This window comes from Microplitis demolitor, chromosome 3 (assembly GCF_026212275.2).
Source record: "Microplitis demolitor isolate Queensland-Clemson2020A chromosome 3, iyMicDemo2.1a, whole genome shotgun sequence".
In the NCBI taxonomy this organism is placed as follows: Eukaryota; Metazoa; Arthropoda; class Insecta; order Hymenoptera; family Braconidae; genus Microplitis; species Microplitis demolitor.
Genome location: NC_068547.1, coordinates 6,026,287 through 6,044,591, shown reverse-complemented (window position 1 = coordinate 6,044,591; position 18,305 = coordinate 6,026,287). Strand labels below are relative to the sequence as shown.

Sequence of the window (18,305 nt, the reverse complement as noted above, 5' to 3'; positions counted from 1 at the left end):
GATTTATTTAATTAATAAAAACAAACTAATTAATTAAATATCAAATGTCTACTCTAGTAGTTAATAATTTTTTTTTTTTAATTGATCGCCTTAAACTTGATGATAAGAAATAATTAAATAGATACAGTAATAATATTAATGATAAAGTGTACAACCAACTTAATTACCTGTAATAAAAGTATAAAGTTTTATAGATTTAAAATAAAATATATATGAATATTTATAAGTACAGTAAAGAAGTTAAAAAAATTGATTAATTTTTAAAAATCGATAAGCTACAAAATAATTTTTAAGTGCAATGAAAAAAAAATATATATATATATACTATATATATAAAATATATAAGACTGTTACATTTTTTTCTCGAATTTTTTCTCTGCTATCGATCGTAAATTGTGACATAAAATTGATCTATAGATCTATTGAATAAAATAAAAAATTACAGATTAAAAAAATGAAAAATTCGTTGCCTTATTAAATTAAAATAACTTGTACAGAGTATTGTAAATTGTAATTGTCCTCAATTATTATTATTGTATTTTTTTTTCTCTTCATTTATAATTAATATTATTATTTATTTGATAGAAAGAAAAGTTGATAGAAAATGTATATTAGATATTAAGTTTAACTGATAAATAATTATATTTTTATTACTATTATTTTTTAATGTTATGGTTATATATATGTTATTATTGTAGTAATTATGCATGCTTATTTTATGTGGTAACGTAAGTGGTAAACATATTTTTGTTTTTGTTTATCATCATAATAACAATCATGCCATTAGGGTAGGCCATGAAAACTTGCCATCGTTTTTGATTCATTATTATATATATATAGATATATGTATGTATATTTATATATATAAATTATAATAATCATTAATATCATTATTGATTATTAATGCATATAATATTATGTATTAATTAATTAATTAATTAAAGATATCCTTTAATTTTATTTGCAATATCTTAATATGCGTATCATTATAATAAGTATGACTTTAATTAGTTTAAAATAATATAAAGAAAAAAATAATAAAAACTACTGTAATAGTGTTTAATCTTCCAATTGATGGATTGAAAATATAGAATTTATATCATCAATGAAATTTTTTTTTTATTTAATAATTTAATTATTTTTACAGGAAATGAAAATTTGTTTTTATTAATATTGATTAAATTGGACAAAAATACAGAGTTCAAATGTCAATGATTTTATACTTTCATAACAGTATTAAAATTTTATTAAACAATTAAAAAAAAATTTAATATTTATTGAAAAAAAAAAAAAAAAAAAAAAAAAGCAGTTATGATTTAGCCGAGGCAGATTTTTAAAAAAATTACTTACAGTTGTTAACATTTAGAAGTTAAAAGAAATTTAGTAAATAAATTTTTGGCCGAAGAATGTTAATTTCAAAATTATGAAGATTTTACCGAAATTTAATTAACAAATTCCGATTATCTTCTAATTAATATCAACTGTAAATAATTTTTTTTTTAAATCTGTCGGTTGAATTGTAATTGAGTTGCCTTTTTTTCAATTAACGCTTAAACTTTTTCTTAATTAATTATCAAAATTTAAACACCGTCATTACAATTGTAAGTCATTGAAATTTTTTTTGAAAAAGGAGAGGGGGTCTTGAGAATGCCCTTAAGTTTGAATGCTAATTATATAACTTATTAAAAATATATTTTCTTGTATGAAAAATTACCCGACATGATACAAAAAATTATTATTTGATTTTATAAAAATGGAGTTTTCAAAATAACTTAATTTTTATTTTTATTAAAAACTTTTTTCGTAGATCAACAATTAATTTAAAAATTTAACGCAAAATAATTATCGAGTCGAAATAATTTTCTTAGTAATTTTTTCCTGAATGTGAATTTTTTCCATAAGTATTTAATTCCAGCTCACGGTTTAAGAACTTGGGTTTGTAATAAAAAAAAAAAAAGTTCGATGAATTTGAATTGTAAATTATAAATTTTTTTTGTAAATTTTCTAGTTGAATAACAAAGAAAAAAAGTTGAATGTAGTTAGAAAAAAAAAGTTTTATAAAAAGTGACGCAGGTAGAAAAAAGTAAATTTGAAATCTAAGAAATCTTTTCATCACCAGGCATTCAAGTTTTATTTTTTATTTCCATTCTGTTGGTTGAAAGATCTAAACAAGGATCTAAAGTCTCCATAAAGTGGACTTGAAGAATCGGAATACAAGAACCAGCTGTCTACTTACCCTGTTTTTCGGAACTACCTGTCCAGGTATACATTGAAAAGCCATTTAAATGTCTACAGATATATTTTAATGTTTAAAATACCAGATAATAATGTCCACAACAACCTACGGTTTCTGTTTTTTATTTATTTTTTTTATTTTCGAGACTTGTGATATCTTTAGTCCTTTTAAAATTAATTTAATAATAAAAAAATCAAATTTTTTATGGCAATCTGCTTTATTGACAAAAAATTAAACGTATATACATTATATTATTTATAATGTTTACATATATACAGTACAGATGAAAAATATAAATTTTTATAAAACAATTTCAAAACGTAATATGCAATAAAATATATATGAATATATTGTATTTAATTAATTATTAAATACGTGAGGTGTGGAATGAATTGTTTTCATAATAAAATTAACTTTTAATTTATATAGAGAAGAAATACTGGTTCTGGACACAAACAATTTTGATAATCTGATAAAACATCAGATGCTTATATCAGATTCAAAGATGTTTTTACTGTAAATTTATTATAATAATATTTTTTTCATGATACCAGCATCGAAACTTAAAATTTCAGTGTCTACAGCCAGTCGAAAGAAGATAATTTCAATTCTATGACGCGAATGAATATTAGCAAACACGTAAATTGTCAATGTCCAGTCAGCGGGCAGACAAACTTGTTTCGTTCCTTGGGAATAAACAAATAATCTCTGATATCCAAGCTGGCGACAATCTACTGCAGTAACTTGTCACCAAGTTGACCGTAAAAATTGGCATTTCTATAAATTGACGGCAACTGGTCGCCGATTTTCTGAGAATGTTGATAGCAAAAGTTGGCATTCGCTAGTTGACAGAAAGTTGCTTTCAATTTTCTCAGAAAGTTAGTGACAGGTTGGGACAGTAGATTGTCACCAACGTTCTGGGAAACTTGGCAACAACTTGTAGTCAACAGTTACAAAAGCTGAAAGTTGCCATCAACTTGATAGCAACTAATTAACACCAACTTTCTGACCAGATAGTCTTGCAATTGGGGATGTTTCTGCCCGTTGACTGAAGGCTTTCGAAATTTAAACTTTGATACTTTTCATTTGTTCAATAGTGATTTCAAAGCAACGATTTTATTTACGTAAATGACAATTCTGACTGTGATTGAGTTTTATAAAAAATTAGTGTCAATAATAAATAGTATTTATAGTTTCTGCTTAATTATCAATTACAAATGACAATTTACGCTTACGCTAATAGATGATGACACCATTGGTCGAAAATTAACTCGTTGCTGACACTAAAACTAAATTTCAATGCAGATAATCATGAAAAATTCAGTGTGTAACGCAGAATGAAAGACGATTTAAGACTGTGGGTGATGTCAGCCAACTTCACTCTGGTCTGAAATTACTTTATATTCCATTCCTTGTTATACAAAATACTATTAATTGCCCAAGTCGCACACTTGGCTTTATAACATCTCTAAGATAGACGTTTTGAGGCTGTTTTTCGACCTATCGATAAGGCACCAAAATGTTGACAAAACGATCAGAAATTTCTGTCACCGAGTGACTTTTTTTTAGATGGAAAAAAAATTTCCTATGACTCCTAGGACTAACATCTGTACGTCTTATTTATATAAGCAAACTTGGATTTGAGACAAAAAAAAATTTGTCTTGTCCGTTTAAAAGACATCTTTATGACATCTTAAATATGTCCCTGAACAACTTGGGTAAGTATTAAATCTCCACAAATGATCGTGTTTACAACCAGTGATTCTATTCTACATAAAATCATTCTTATTTTTTCTGTTTACATTTAACGTCACATTTAGCAAATTAATTTACAAATTTAAAAGTGAAATCTAATATTTTATTAATCGCAGTGTTACAAAAATATTTATCAACTTTTCATTGTTATTTAATAAAATTATCATTATTATTTTTTTCAAATTAATGACGTTGAGGTTTGTGTTTGTGTATATATATATATATATATATATTATATATAATTGTAGCAGATATCTATGTACTTATATTTAATTTTTCACTATTATACTTATATTTTGATTTAAAATATTTTTTACAATTCAATCAATACTTACACTGTAATTATCATTTATTTATAACTTCAAATCATTAATTTTCTTCAATTATTTTGATACATTTATATATATATTTTTTTTACACATCGTCTGACAAATAAGACAACGATTGAATTCAAATAAGCTGCGTTGAAAAAATTAGATTTCATTATTTTATTTTTTTAAGCAAAAAATTGTGCATCCTAAAGACGTTTTAAACGTCAGTTAAAATTGAAAAGATTTTAAATATTTAATTTTTTTTTAGGCCAATGATTTATTCATTTATTCAAAAAATATTTTTTAATTATTTAACAAGTGCGTCAATGATTTAAAATTATTTTTTACAGTACAATTAACAATTTTATTGACTTATTCACGTCCCTCTGAGTTTTATTTTTTCTTTTTTTAATTATTTAATTACAGATCTAAGTACAGTATTATTTAATTTCTTTTTTTTTTATTGATGACAAAATATATCTAATAATGAGCGACAACCTTTGAAACAGTATTCAGTATTCACAACCACATATCAAACTTTTTTTTTATATTTTATTGTTTGTTCTTACGGCAGATTTTAAATTTTTAATTAAAAATACTATTGGTGTTACGTAATCAATTTTTACAATAAATGTTATTCAATTTATTTATCACTAAGTGAGTAAATTACTGCAATTATTGACAATTAACATTAAAGGAAGTACATAAGACATAACTTTTTAAATATTGAAAGCAATTTTAGACAATTTTCTCTATTTTTTTTAACTTAAACTGCTAACGGCATTAAAATTTTAATTAAAAAATTCAATTCGTAATTTTGAGCCCTTTTTACGGCGCTGTGATTGATTATCCGAAGACAAAATAACAGGAACTAAAACTTTGAACAAAGTTATTGAAATATAATAAAAGTTACATATATTTTTTAGATATATACCAAAAAAAAAAAAAAAAAAAAATGTCAATAATTGGGTCTTTTGTGAGCTTGTATGAGCAAGTAAATATTTATTAAAATTATTAAGGGCAAGTTGATAATAATTTATTCAAATTTAAAAAAACAGTCAAAATAATTAAAAAATTTCGTTGCCGAGTTTTTAATACTCAAAAATCATTAAACGATTCGTTCGTTAATTTTTTATCTTACAATTGGCCTTTACCATTAATTAAAAAAAAAAAAAACAAAAAAGCTTCAATAAATAATTATTTTGCATAAAAAAAAACAATGAAACTGTCCACTCACAATTAAAAATAATTATCAGTTAGTTAAAAATTATTCATAATTAATTATAATTTATAAGGAATTAATTATAATATGGCCTAGATATTTAAAAAAATTTTTGCAATATATATTATTTTAAATTCAAATTCAAATTAATTATTGATTACTAAATTCAAATTAATTATTAATTATTAAATTATAATAATAAAAATAATTATCAATCCGGACTTTTAAAAAGTGAATTTTAAAAAAATGCTTTCATGTTAATGGCACTTGTAACAATTGCGTTATTGACTGATTAATTTATTAATAACAAATGAAACTGTATTTAATACCTTGTGTATTTAACTTGATAAATTTCCAGATAATCAATTAATTGTTTAAATTTATTAAACTAAAGCAGAGTTGCATAAATTATAATCCTTATTTAAATAATCTTCATACAAGATTGCCGCAGATAATGAGTGCACCCTTGCTTTTTTAACTAGTAACTAAAATAACAAAAATTTATTATTCAATAAGTATGTTTTAGCTAAAAGCTATTAAATAAATATATGTAATAAAATTACCGATAATAATTAGGTTTAAAAGGTCCAGCTTTATTGAGTCCCATGTATTTGGCCTGTTCATCAGTGAGTTCTGTTAAGTGTGCATCAAATGTGGGCAAATGTAACGATGCTACATACTCATCTATTAATAAATTAAATAATAAGTTAATCAATAAATAAATATAAATACAGCCGACTATCCGTCATTGGCCTACACGGAGAGAAGTTCATGGTAACAATTACAATATATTATGGGAATGGTTCTCATATTATATGGTAACAGGTATAGTTTTCATTCTTATAGTAGTACCTCTTTATAAGACTATTAGTTTTTCTCTCAAAGTCGCGATTCCTGGTTTATAAAGAAAGACAACAAATAGTTTTATAACGAGGCCCGACCGTAGCAACTCTCTGGAATAGTACTGAGTACTTTCTGTAAAAAAAAAAAAAATTCATAAAGTACTCAGTACTATCCTAGAGAATTGCCACTACTATATTGTTTTTTCCGTGTAGTGTAGAATAACGGCGTAAAAAATTATCGGTGTAATTTACTTATTTTACACCATATAGTTTTACTTGTTATAATTTTGATGAATGAGCAACAAACAATCATTGAATATTTATAGCAATTTAATCAATAATTACATTAATTTCATTCAGATATTAAATGTAAATGTGTAGTCTAAGGGAAGCTGTTTGGACTCAGTATCTACCGATTCAGGGGAAGAGACTTATGACGTAGTGGACTGTGTATATTAAATAATATTTATAATTACCCATTTTTTTCGGCAGTAAGTAAACGTCACTTTTATAACGACCCGTTGGGGCATTAAACAATTCAATGAGAGCTAAAGCTTGGGTGGCAGCTGTGATTGATACAACAAATGATGGTATGCTTGAACATGATAAATTAACTAGACGCCCTTGAGCTAAAAGCACAATACGTTTTCCATCTGGCCATATCACATGATCTACTTGTGAGCGTACTTTTTCCCAAGTTAAATCGGGTGTTCGTAAACTATTCTATTATTCAAATAAATTTATTGATATTATTATTTAACTAAAATAATTAATTAATTACTTATATAAACAAATCTTACGACATCTATTTCAGTATTACTGTGCCCCATATTACAAATAACACAACCATTTTTCATCTTATCCATGTGCTCACGTGTTACTACATTTTTATTTCCAGTTGCTGTTATCACGATATCGACATTTCTAATTACTTCGTTTAATTTCATTACTCGAAAACCATCCATACTAAAATATAAATAATAATAATAATTTTATGAATAATATATTTTATGAATTTGAGCAACAAAAGAATTTTTCAATTTATTTATAAATTGGAAAAATTAAAATTTATTTCAATGCTTATACTAGTCGGCCCTTTTTAAATTGTTCATTAAAAAAATTATTCATAAGAATAAAAAATATTAAGTCATAAAATAATTTTTTAAAATAAAATATTTAAAGAGACTGACAACTGGGTACTTTATCAGCAATGAAAAAATAAAATTCTGAGGAGAATAAAATATGAATGTTATAACTAAACATTAATTGAGTTTATTTACCTGGCTTGTAAAGCGCAGATAGGATCAATTTCAGTGATGTAAACAATACAACCCAGGCCTTTAAGCGCTTGACAACATCCTTTACCAACTTCTCCGTACCCACAAATGACGACTTGTTTACCGCCAAACATAACATCCGTTGAACGTTTTAAACTGTCAATAATACTTTCACGACAGCTGTAAAGATTGTCAAACTTTGTTTTTGTTACACTGTCATTAACATTCATTGCGGGGACTGAAAGCTTCCCGGCTTTTGATAACTGGTACAATCTATGCACGCCCGTAACACTTTCTTCAACAATTCCTACATAAATAACACATATATTTAGTTAATTATGTAATTTTTAATTGATTAACAAAACAAAATATCAATTCCTCACGGAAATATATACATATTTAATACATACATATATGTGGGAGTATATACCTTGAATAGCTTTAAACATAGTATTGTACTTTTTAAGCATAAGGTGAGTTGCATCACCACCGTCGTCTAAGATCATATTTGGCTGCCAATTTTCAGCGCAAACACATTTATCGATACACCACCAGAAATCTTCTTCCGTTTCCCCGCGCCATGCAAAGATCGGATAACCAGCATGCGCCAGAGCTGCAGCAACTTCATTTTGAGTTGAATAAATATTGCAAGCAGCCCATCGTATTTGTGCGCCTAATTCTATCAGTGTCTCTATTAAAACTGCTGTCTGTGCATTTATATGAGTGCACCCGACAATTTTAGCATTTTTTAGTGGCTAAAAAAATATCAAGTATTGATTAAAATAAAATTCATTTGTACTAAATGAAATGAAATCATATATTTATTGAAAATGAATTATTTATAAGTACTCTATCTTCAGCAGCACGTCGACGTAATGCCATAATCCCAGGCATTTCTTGTTCAGCTATTTCAATTTCACGTCGTCCAAATGCGTATTGATTAATATTCCTTACGCAAAAGTCCGTAAACCCTTTTTCTGTCTTTTGAATTTTTTCCCGCGGTGATACATCATCTTCACCGGATGAACTTCCTGTATAAGACGCTGAGATTTAAGCAAATGACAACAAATTTTTTTATTAGTTGCACTGCATGATCTAATTGCGAGTAAATTAATGACAATTGATTGTGACTATGCTATATTTATGTATTAGTAGTTTTTTTTTTTTTTTTTTGTCATAATTTCTTTGTAGTCAATGACAATGTCAATGAGTTTAAAAAAAATAACGCGTAACTAATGATGTGATAATTGTATTGTAAGCAACTATAATGCATGTGATACATTATCACTTGAATAAACATAATAATGAATTCAAATTTTTGAGGGTACAATATCTTACATATTTTAGTAAAGAATCAATTCGCTCCGCAAATTTTTTACAGTGTATAGAAAAAAATGCGCATGTAGAAAATTTAAAAAGATATAAGTGCAATTTTTTAAATATTTTTTTTTATCGTTTTGAAAAAAAATACGAAAATTATTAGACGTTGGTTAACTTCAAATCATTAAAAATCGCATATCAAAAACTAAAAAAATCTATCAGTGGATATTCGAAAAATTTTATTTTACTTACAAATAAATTATTTATAAAAATTACAAAATTGTTTGATGTTTGCTACTTTTATTATTATTATCATAAATTCAAATTTAAAAATTTTCGTGGTATTATGTCACGAAATTGTTTTGACTTCAAATTAAAAGTAACAGAATACCGAACCCTGTACCCTCATAAATTAAAATTTATAACAACACAAATATTAAGACATTTGAACAACGAAAATTTAGAAAATTTTTAAATATAAATTATTTGCATTTAATGAATTAAATAAATAATTTTTTTTTTTTTTTTATCTTACCAGAACTGTAACTGTCATTACTGCTCGCTGATAATGACCGACTACGATAACGGCTTGATTTTTTTAATGCTCCAGATTTTGATTCCTAAAAAAAAACAATTATAAACATAAAACAATAATTAATTATTTAAAGAACATTAAATAAATAAATAATTAAAAAAAAAAAAAAAAATAGCTGTGACACAGGATTGCGATGAATTATAAACTACAAAGAAATAACAATGCGTATGAAACGATATAAATTTAAATTAAAAATGATTATTATATTATTTAATACAAGTAATGTATTAATAATTAATGATTGATAATTAATATTGATATTAATTATCAACAATATTGATATTATCTACGTGCGTGTTTACCAGGACGAAGAGTGATTTAATATTAGTATTAAAATAAATATAAGCTTACCATTGTAAATTTGTAGGAATTTTTTAAAGATTCGTTTAGTGATTAATGATAAATTAATGACATGAATAATTGTATTATTATTTATTATATATATTTTTTAAAATTTATTATGACGGTTGATTAATTTGAATTGTTATTATAAAATATTTTCCTAGAGTAATTTATATCATTGTGTTAATTAATCATGCATCAAAGCATTTGTATATGTTATTAATTATGTTTATTAATTGATTAAATAAATTAAGTAATGGATGATTAGTTTACTTAATTAATTTTGATTATATTGTTTTATTTAAATTAATTACCCATGCCAGTAAATCAAAGGCATGATGGCAATAGTCAATTAATAATTAATTAACTAATAATTAACCATAAGAAGAGTAATGATAATAATGATAATAATAAGAGTAATAATGAGAATAGTAAGAGTAATTAAATTGACAAATAACACATCGTATAATCACAGTAAGGATTCAAGCGATCCTTAATTATTAATTATAATTAATATATATATGGGATATTCCGCGGCAAATTTGAAACTGGTAAAAATAATTCGCAATTGTGGTCAAAAGTACTTGATTCAAATATATATGTTATTGTTATAATGACAGTGACATATATTTTAGTTAATCAAGAAAATTATCATTTATGTTTATATACATATATTAAATTATATATTTAATTGAATTAAATAAATATGTATTTTATCCAGTAAATATTTAATCAATTCAAAAAATTGTAAATAAAGTAAATGATTTACTTGAATTTGCGAATAATTTTTCTGAGAGGTTTAGGACACAACATTTTAAATTTTGATAATTATTTTGGAGGTATTAAAAGTTTTTATGTAAAATTTTTTATATTTAAAAGCAATAAATTTTAAGTTTTAGTTATCAAGGTTTTTAATTATTTAGTCGCGATGTTTTTATGATAAACAATATTATAAATTTTAGTATTTGTTAAAGAAAAAATATGAAATTTTGACATATATATTTATTGATAAATTTCAAGTTCGATTAATAATTTTTTAGTTAAGAAATAAATCTGTGAGTTTAAGAAAAAAATTTTCCTCTGATTTTTACTTTCGACGATGAAAAATTTCAATTTATTTTTCTACATTTTTCCTGATAAATTTCAATATAAACAAAATTATTTGACTTTCAATGTCACTATTTTTTATAAAAACATCGCGATTTAAAATTTCAGACTTAATTTTAAATTCTAGATTTTAAAAAATGAACAGTAGCTTTCAATACCAATAAAACAAAGAAATTATCTAAATAAAAAACATACTGCGTCATATCCTCGTTTATTTGCCAAGAATTTCCAATATAATAATATAAGGAACGAGCATACTCTATTGCAAAGGGAATAAAAAATTTATATAGATATATGTATATATATTTTCTGATTCATACACAAATTTTTTTATATTCTTACTTACTAATTTTGTTCTCGGGCCGTGAAAGGCATTATTTGAAGCCTCTAGGCTCTGAAATCACAATAACCAACCATTTCATAATAGAACCGCCTTTTATTTCATTTATTTTTTTTTTTTTTAATTTATTTATCATCTTATCACGTCTCTACATCTTGTCCTTGGTACACATTTTGTTTTGTAGTTCATTGTAATATTACTAATAACTAAATTTATTTATTAGACCTCGCATATGAATTAATTTAGCATAAATAATTTATTTAAAACACTTTTCGTCATAAAAAAAATGAACTTAAATTTATAAATTTATATAAGAAAAAAAAAAATTGGAAAAATATAAAATATTTATTATCAAATTTTTGTTTTTTTTATTACCGAAAATTAAAATCCTCTTTTATGGACTAGACGTTCACATATTTTATTATTATATATAAAATAAATATTTATATCAATGATAAATGTAAGTGACTTACTTTTTTTTTTATTTTTGTTAGCTAAAAAATTTTAATCAAAATTTTAGTTAATATTATTTTTATTTAATTAATAAATACAAAATTTAAGATTTTTTTTCTGTGAAATGAAATTGAATTTTTTTTTTGCATGAAAACATTAACGTGAAATTTTTAAGTGATTGTGTTAAGTGCAGTAAATAATAAATATATTTGTGATTAATTATAGAAATAGAATTATTTTAAAAAATTGCACCTATAGTTTGCATAATATCCTACATGTGCATATTATTATTATTATTATTTTTTTTAATTCAATTGTTGAAAAATTGCAATATTAATTATAACTATAGATTAATTTATTAATTCTATAATAAATCATGATTCTGAAGTTGGTAGACAATTACAATATTTTGATTTTTTTTTCAAGCATTAAAAAAAAAAAAAAAAAAAAAAAAATTCACATGAAGAAAATTCAAAAAACTACAGCTACAATTTTTAAATTTATTTTTTATATAATTTGTCATTTTTAAAAGCTCCAAAAATTATTATACTTCTGCTAACTTACAGAATCTTAATCTTATTAAAGATACTTAACAGTATCATTACTACGATCCTCAAGTATGAGTGTGAATGTAGCAGACATCAGATAAATTTAAAATTATTAATAAATCGAGTTAATAATTAACAAAATAAAATTTTTTAAAAATGCGCATTTAAAACATTTTTAAACTAATAAATGCATTTTTTAGAAAAATTATTTTTTAAATTATTTACTCTTTTTATTAATAATTTTGAATTTGTCTGATCTGCTTCTTTTACACTTGTTCCTTAAATTAACAAACAATTAAAAATTTTCGGACTTTTTTTCTAATAAATTTATTAATTAATCAATAAAAAAAATCATTAAAAATATGCATAAATAGAAAATTCAAAAAACTTTAGGTGCAATTTTTTTTAAATATTTATTTTTCATAATTTATCATTTAAAAAAAAAAACATAAATTATTAGACGTCTGCTAACTTCAGTATCATATCATTAATTAACAAATGGGAAATCGTGATTTTAATTAAATTCTAAACTATTATGAATAAAATGCTCTAAATGTTTCAACAAAAATAAAGCAACATAGGTATTAAATATATATAAATAAGTATATATATATAAACTTGGTATTTGTTATAAAAATATAAATAAAAATATAGAACATGCATTGACATTCATACGTTTATACTTTATAATAAAGATATATAAAAAATTAACCTCATAATCATAACTAATAATAATAATAAAAAAAGAATAAATAATGCGACAGTACACAAAGTAACAAAATTTTTCTTTATCACTCCATTACATATTTTATAAATTAATAATCAATGAAACTTAATTGACAAATAGGACAAATAAACACACATTGTACTTAATTACCAGAAAAAAAACATCTGTCAACTGTTTTAAATTCAAGATACATAAAATTACGCAATAATCGCATGTGACAAGTTTTAATTATTAAAATTTTTCAAAAAATTATTTCTTAAATTATTATAAAAAATTTCAAATAATTACTTTTATAAAAATATCTATTAATAGATATATTTAATTTGAATAATCGAATTGTCAATAACTGTTTACTTTATCGTTGTTATCAAGTAATTAACGTTTTAGTAAATTAAACACTTAGTTTTTATTATTTATATTATATATTATCGTTTATTTACCTTTATTGTTGATGCTGGATCAGTTATTGGACCATCGGACACATTTATTCTTGTAGTTTTTCCAGAGGATGTATTGCTTGGACCATCCCCGTTGTCAGCCATTTTTGATACTCAATCAAGAGTGAGCACTGTAGTGAAGAACATGCTTTTATATATATACATATATAGGTATATATATATATATATATATATTATACTAGTCAGCTGGTTCCAATGACAAAATTTATTACCTACAGTAGCGTATAAATTTTTTTCCAACCCGAATTTTAATTTAAAATGTTTAAGATTTTAAAAAATTCATTTTATTTGAAATTAATAAAATATTTATGCAAATGTTCTAGTTATCTTTAATAAAATTTGCTATTAAATTGGTAATCAATAAAAAAATAAAACTGATAATTTGCCGCTTAATTTAAAATCGATTAAAATAAGTGTAGACTGATTTAGATAAAAATAAAATTTATTTACAAGGTTTATTAAGTACTTTAATAAAAATACTTGAGGATTATATTATAAGGTATTATAAATATATTAAATATATAAACAATCATTTATTTTAATTAAAATTTTCAATTTATTGCGAGATGGATTTACAATAAACAGAAAATAATTACTGAGCAGTAGGGGCTGACGGCGCTGCGGCAGCGGCCTGTGCTTGTTCTTCGCGAATGCGGTCTTTTTTGAGTAGACCCATGAAGGAGGCCTTGTCGGCGGCTGTCTGGAAACGACCGTGTCCGAATTTGGAACTTGTGTCGATAAACTTCAAGTTGATCTTCTCCAGAGCGGCACGTTTCGTGTGTACCAACAGCGACTGTAATTGCAATAATAAATTTTTAGTAAACTATTTTCAATTAAATTACAAATTTATTTACTTATTTAAATATAAATCAGTCCTATCATTAAAGATCAAAGAATTTCATAAAGATATTTTTTGGCTCTATCTGATATTCATCATAAACTTTATTGTATTTTCATAAAAAAATAATTTTTTCTTCATATATTTACCTTACGAAGAGTAATGATACGTTTCTTGGGTCCCATGCAGCAACCCTTGATCATGATGAAGTCATTGTTTACTTCTCCGTAGTGAGGGAAACCTCCCATTGGAGTGATGGATTTTTCCGTAAGATCGTATTCAGTTGATGCGTTGTTCTTAACAATCTGAAATTATAACATTTATGATTAATAAATTTCTTAAACAAAAGTTAATTAATAATTAAATATTTTATCAACTGTCCCTTGATTTAGAGGCCCAGTTTAAACAATCAAACTGGGTACTATGAACAAGTGATTATTCTCAGCCCCGTAATAAATTTATAAATCAAAACTTCTCTCTTTTGGAAGAAGAATCAACCTGTCTAGAGGCTTGAAGATCTAGTGGTTATTTTAAAATAAAAAAAACGTTACCTTTCCATCTTTAGTATGGATTCCCTGTCCAATTCTGTAGATCTTCTTGTTCATTTCTGTACGATGGTGGTATCCTTTCTGACCAGCACGAGCTACAGTGAAGGATACTCGACTTGGATGCCATGCACCGATACAGGCAACTTTTCTCAAACCTTTGTGGGTTTTACGTGGTAATTTCTTTGTATGCCAACGGGAAGTGACACCTGTAATTTATTTTAATTATTATAAATTCAATAAAAGTAATATACATTCATTCCTTTAAATAAATAAATAAATAAATGAATAAATATAAAATACGAATTATTATAAACTTCAGTAGGAAGGCAGCATGATTGTATCGTCAAAAAAAATCAGATAATGCACATCATGTTTTTTCATCATTTAGTTTATTAATAAAACGTATCTAATTTTAATTCCTTTAACTTAATTTTCTTCGCTAACTCACTTTTTTCGTTTTGAAATTGTGAGACAGATTTCTTTGAATATTTATAACTTTTTTATTAATCGGTAGTATAATTTTTAAATTTCAATTTTTGTTTCTATAATCTATAAGCTTTTGGAAAGACTGAATGAAAAATGTCACTAGACCCCTTTTTCACACTTAGAAAAATAAACAGGACTATCTTTGTTGCACTCGTAGAGTAAATAATTTTAAAACAATTTTTCCCGAGACTAAGTAGAATTTTTGAAAATACGAAATTTTTAGTCCTCTTGTAAGATTGTCAAAAACCCTACTCTATTATAACCCTACTCTCTTCAATCAAATTAATTGGAAATATGACTTTTATGTTAATCCGAGCTATTACATGTTAACTGCGTGCACTTTAATTATCAATATCTCGCTTTGTAAACCGTCCAAAATTGTGATTTTTTAAATTCTTAAGAAAAGTCGATTTGCAAGTGAACTATCTCAAGTAATTAATTAATAAATATATGAAATATACCTTTGTATCCTTTTCCCTTGGTGACACCAATGCAGTCAATCATCTCATCAGGAGAGAATACATTGGAAACAGCAACGGGTTTTTCAAAGTGTTCTCTTGCCCACTGAACTTTTTGGGCAATGGTTCCACCGTTCAATTGGATTTCCATGATGTTGGCTTTCTTTTGACGCTGTCTCAAGAGTTTCATCTGAGTGTGGGCGATGACACGGATGACTTTGCAGTATTTAACCATTTTACCGAAATCTTTCTCGATAGATTTACGTCCCAAATCATCAGACCATTTTTTGCTGGCTTTTGTGAAAGCCTTCTTTTTGCTCTTGTACCTAGACAGAAGAAATGGCAAAAACCGTCGTCACGTCCATCTGTAATAGTGACAATCTCATCGTAACGAGCGGAGATCGAACACTACTTATGGAATAACCATGGAAAGAGATACTAGTCTCCTGGATAATTCCAAATATAATCCTCTCATCTTACGAGCGGAGAGCTGATTATTCATTTTTTAATTTATATTCGTACTCAGTGGTAATAAAATATAACTTGACAAAGTAAAAAAAAATAAAAAAAAAAACTCTACGGGTAATTAAATGTTCAAAATAATTACCAGTTCTTGTAGAAACGTCTGCGGCAGTCTTCTGAAAGATGCTCAGCCCAAACAGTGGTAAGAGCGCGAAGACCGTGAGGAGTTTCAATGTATCCAACAACACCAACAATAATCATTGGTGGAGTTTCGAGGATAGTTACAGCCTCGACGATTTCCTTCTTGTTTACCTCTGTAAATAAAGTAATTAATTAATAATATGAATCTTAAAATTTCCAAACAAGATAATAATTAAAGATTCGGGTGAAAAATGTACTCGACATGGTTTCTCTTAATTGTTCCTGTCCAATGGACTACAAAAAGATCAGAATAATGCCGTGTTTCCGTACATTCCTAAAAAAATAGGCAACAGAATTGATCTCCGATATCGTGATAAGGAATGTACTGCACAAAATCAAACAGCTCAGGCATCACTATCTCTGGAAGAGGTTTCCAGGAGATAAAGACATCGGATTCAAATTTTTTTCAGTTCAGTCAATTGCAATCTTTTTTTTTTTTTTTTTTTAAATTAAATTCAGTCGTTAGTTTTTGATTGGGACTTTTAATAGATACGCAATTATACTGATGTGCTAAAGGGACTGTACAAGCATGGTCTGCCCCAATGGTCACAGCCCAATGGGCTACCATGAGGTATATGGAATATGCTGTGCATCTACACACCTGCCGAAACAGGGCAGATTTTATCTCCGACACCGTGGCGACGAATATACTGCACGGGATCAAACAGCTCGTTGCCACTACTCTGAAAGACCAGTGTACGAGACACCTATCCAACATGAGTACAAGTGTCGGGTTAAATATTCATGGGTTTAAGACCAAATTAAGGCCGTAATAATCTTGATAAGTTACACGGTGTAAAAATAATTACTTTGAATGGAGTATTTTTATCTGAACACATTCAATTGCTTGCTGATCGTAGCAAACTGACCATGAAAATTCATTGACTCACCACGTGTTTAAATTTAAAACTCTAGAATTCCAAGTAAATTACTAAGGTCTTAGTTCGATCAAACACGGCCACGAATTTTTAAATTAATACTAGAAAATGTGAGTAAGAATAATTGATGCTTACTTGAACCAGGACGATCAGCTTCACGTACCACGTGGGTCATACCGGCTTTGTAACCGATAAAAGTGGTCAAATGGACTGGTTTGCTTGGGTCATCTTTTGGGAAAGCCTTTACTTTACCACGGTGACGTTGGGATCTTTTTTTGGGGTAGAATCCCATGGACCCATGTCGGGGTGCACTGAACTTACGATGAGACTGTAATTTAAAATAAAAAATTTTCTTAACGATATATTGTAATATAAAATAAATATTTTAAATGATTTATTCAATTTATCAGACCGCCCTAGAATAATATCGTCATGGTTAATCAGTATAAACCATAAACATTAAAAATCTAAATCATCATTTAAAGTTAGGGGTTAAGCGCGTGGCATATGCCGAGGATTGAAAAAAAATTTACTCTGTTTAATTATAAAAAATTAATTGTTAGTGAATAAATATTAAATTTGTTCAATAGAATGGTATTTTGTAAGTACTTTTAAATTATTTTTGAATATTATTAGCAAAAGATGTTTGTTAAAAATTAAGATTTAGTAAACGTGCTTACCATGGTGAAGTCCAAGGAGAAAATGGCAGAGTGGACGAACGGCTTCTGAGGCGTGGAGTTGAAACTTGAAACTCGAGAAGATGGCGCTCATGTCAATGCCAACTTGATAAAAACAAAATCATGTTGAGTACCAATATTTAAATAAAATAAAATCATTGAGAAAGAAACTTGCACTCATGTTTTCCTGGTGTTATTTTTCCTAATGATTAAAAAATAAATTG

At 25.8% G+C, this 18,305-nt stretch overlaps 2 protein-coding genes and 1 non-coding gene across 6 annotated transcripts; all 3 read right to left on the bottom strand.

Moving 5' to 3' along the window:
- Positions 1 to 4,249: 4,249 nt before the first annotated feature.
- On the bottom strand, positions 4,250 to 13,648 carry LOC103568541 (adenosylhomocysteinase-like 1). Of its 4 annotated transcripts, XR_548869.2 has the most exons (11): positions 13,516 to 13,648; positions 11,354 to 11,401; positions 9,499 to 9,583; positions 8,493 to 8,686; positions 8,074 to 8,398; positions 7,647 to 7,950; positions 7,167 to 7,332; positions 6,843 to 7,089; positions 6,088 to 6,208; positions 5,854 to 6,009; positions 4,269 to 5,179 (listed from the first exon to the last, which is right to left on the bottom strand). XR_548869.2 is itself a non-coding variant. In XM_008545453.2 (10 exons), the coding sequence occupies exons 1-10, from the start codon at positions 13,615 to 13,617 to the stop codon at positions 6,003 to 6,005; spliced, it is 1,587 nt and encodes a 528-aa protein (XP_008543675.1). In that variant the 5' UTR covers positions 13,618 to 13,648; the 3' UTR covers positions 4,250 to 6,002. The 4 variants fall into 4 exon arrangements, 3 of the variants coding, with proteins under 3 accessions (XP_008543675.1, XP_008543673.1, XP_008543676.1); XM_008545453.2 differs by having other exon boundaries at positions 4,250 to 6,009; positions 8,493 to 8,674; XM_008545451.2 differs by having other exon boundaries at positions 4,254 to 6,009.
- A 417-nt stretch (positions 13,649 to 14,065) lies between these two features.
- On the bottom strand, positions 14,066 to 18,191 carry LOC103568540 (60S ribosomal protein L3). The gene is made up of 7 exons (XM_008545450.2): positions 18,085 to 18,191; positions 17,540 to 17,732; positions 16,471 to 16,639; positions 15,867 to 16,189; positions 14,923 to 15,125; positions 14,521 to 14,676; positions 14,066 to 14,326 (listed from the first exon to the last, which is right to left on the bottom strand). Exons 1-7 carry the CDS (start codon positions 18,085 to 18,087, stop codon positions 14,126 to 14,128), a joined length of 1,248 nt encoding a protein of 415 aa, XP_008543672.2. The 5' UTR covers positions 18,088 to 18,191; the 3' UTR covers positions 14,066 to 14,125.
- LOC128667501 (small nucleolar RNA U43) lies at positions 17,807 to 17,883 on the bottom strand. The gene has a single exon (XR_008403476.1). It is a non-coding gene; the product is annotated as a small nucleolar RNA U43 (small nucleolar RNA).
- Positions 18,192 to 18,305: the final 114 nt, after the last annotated feature.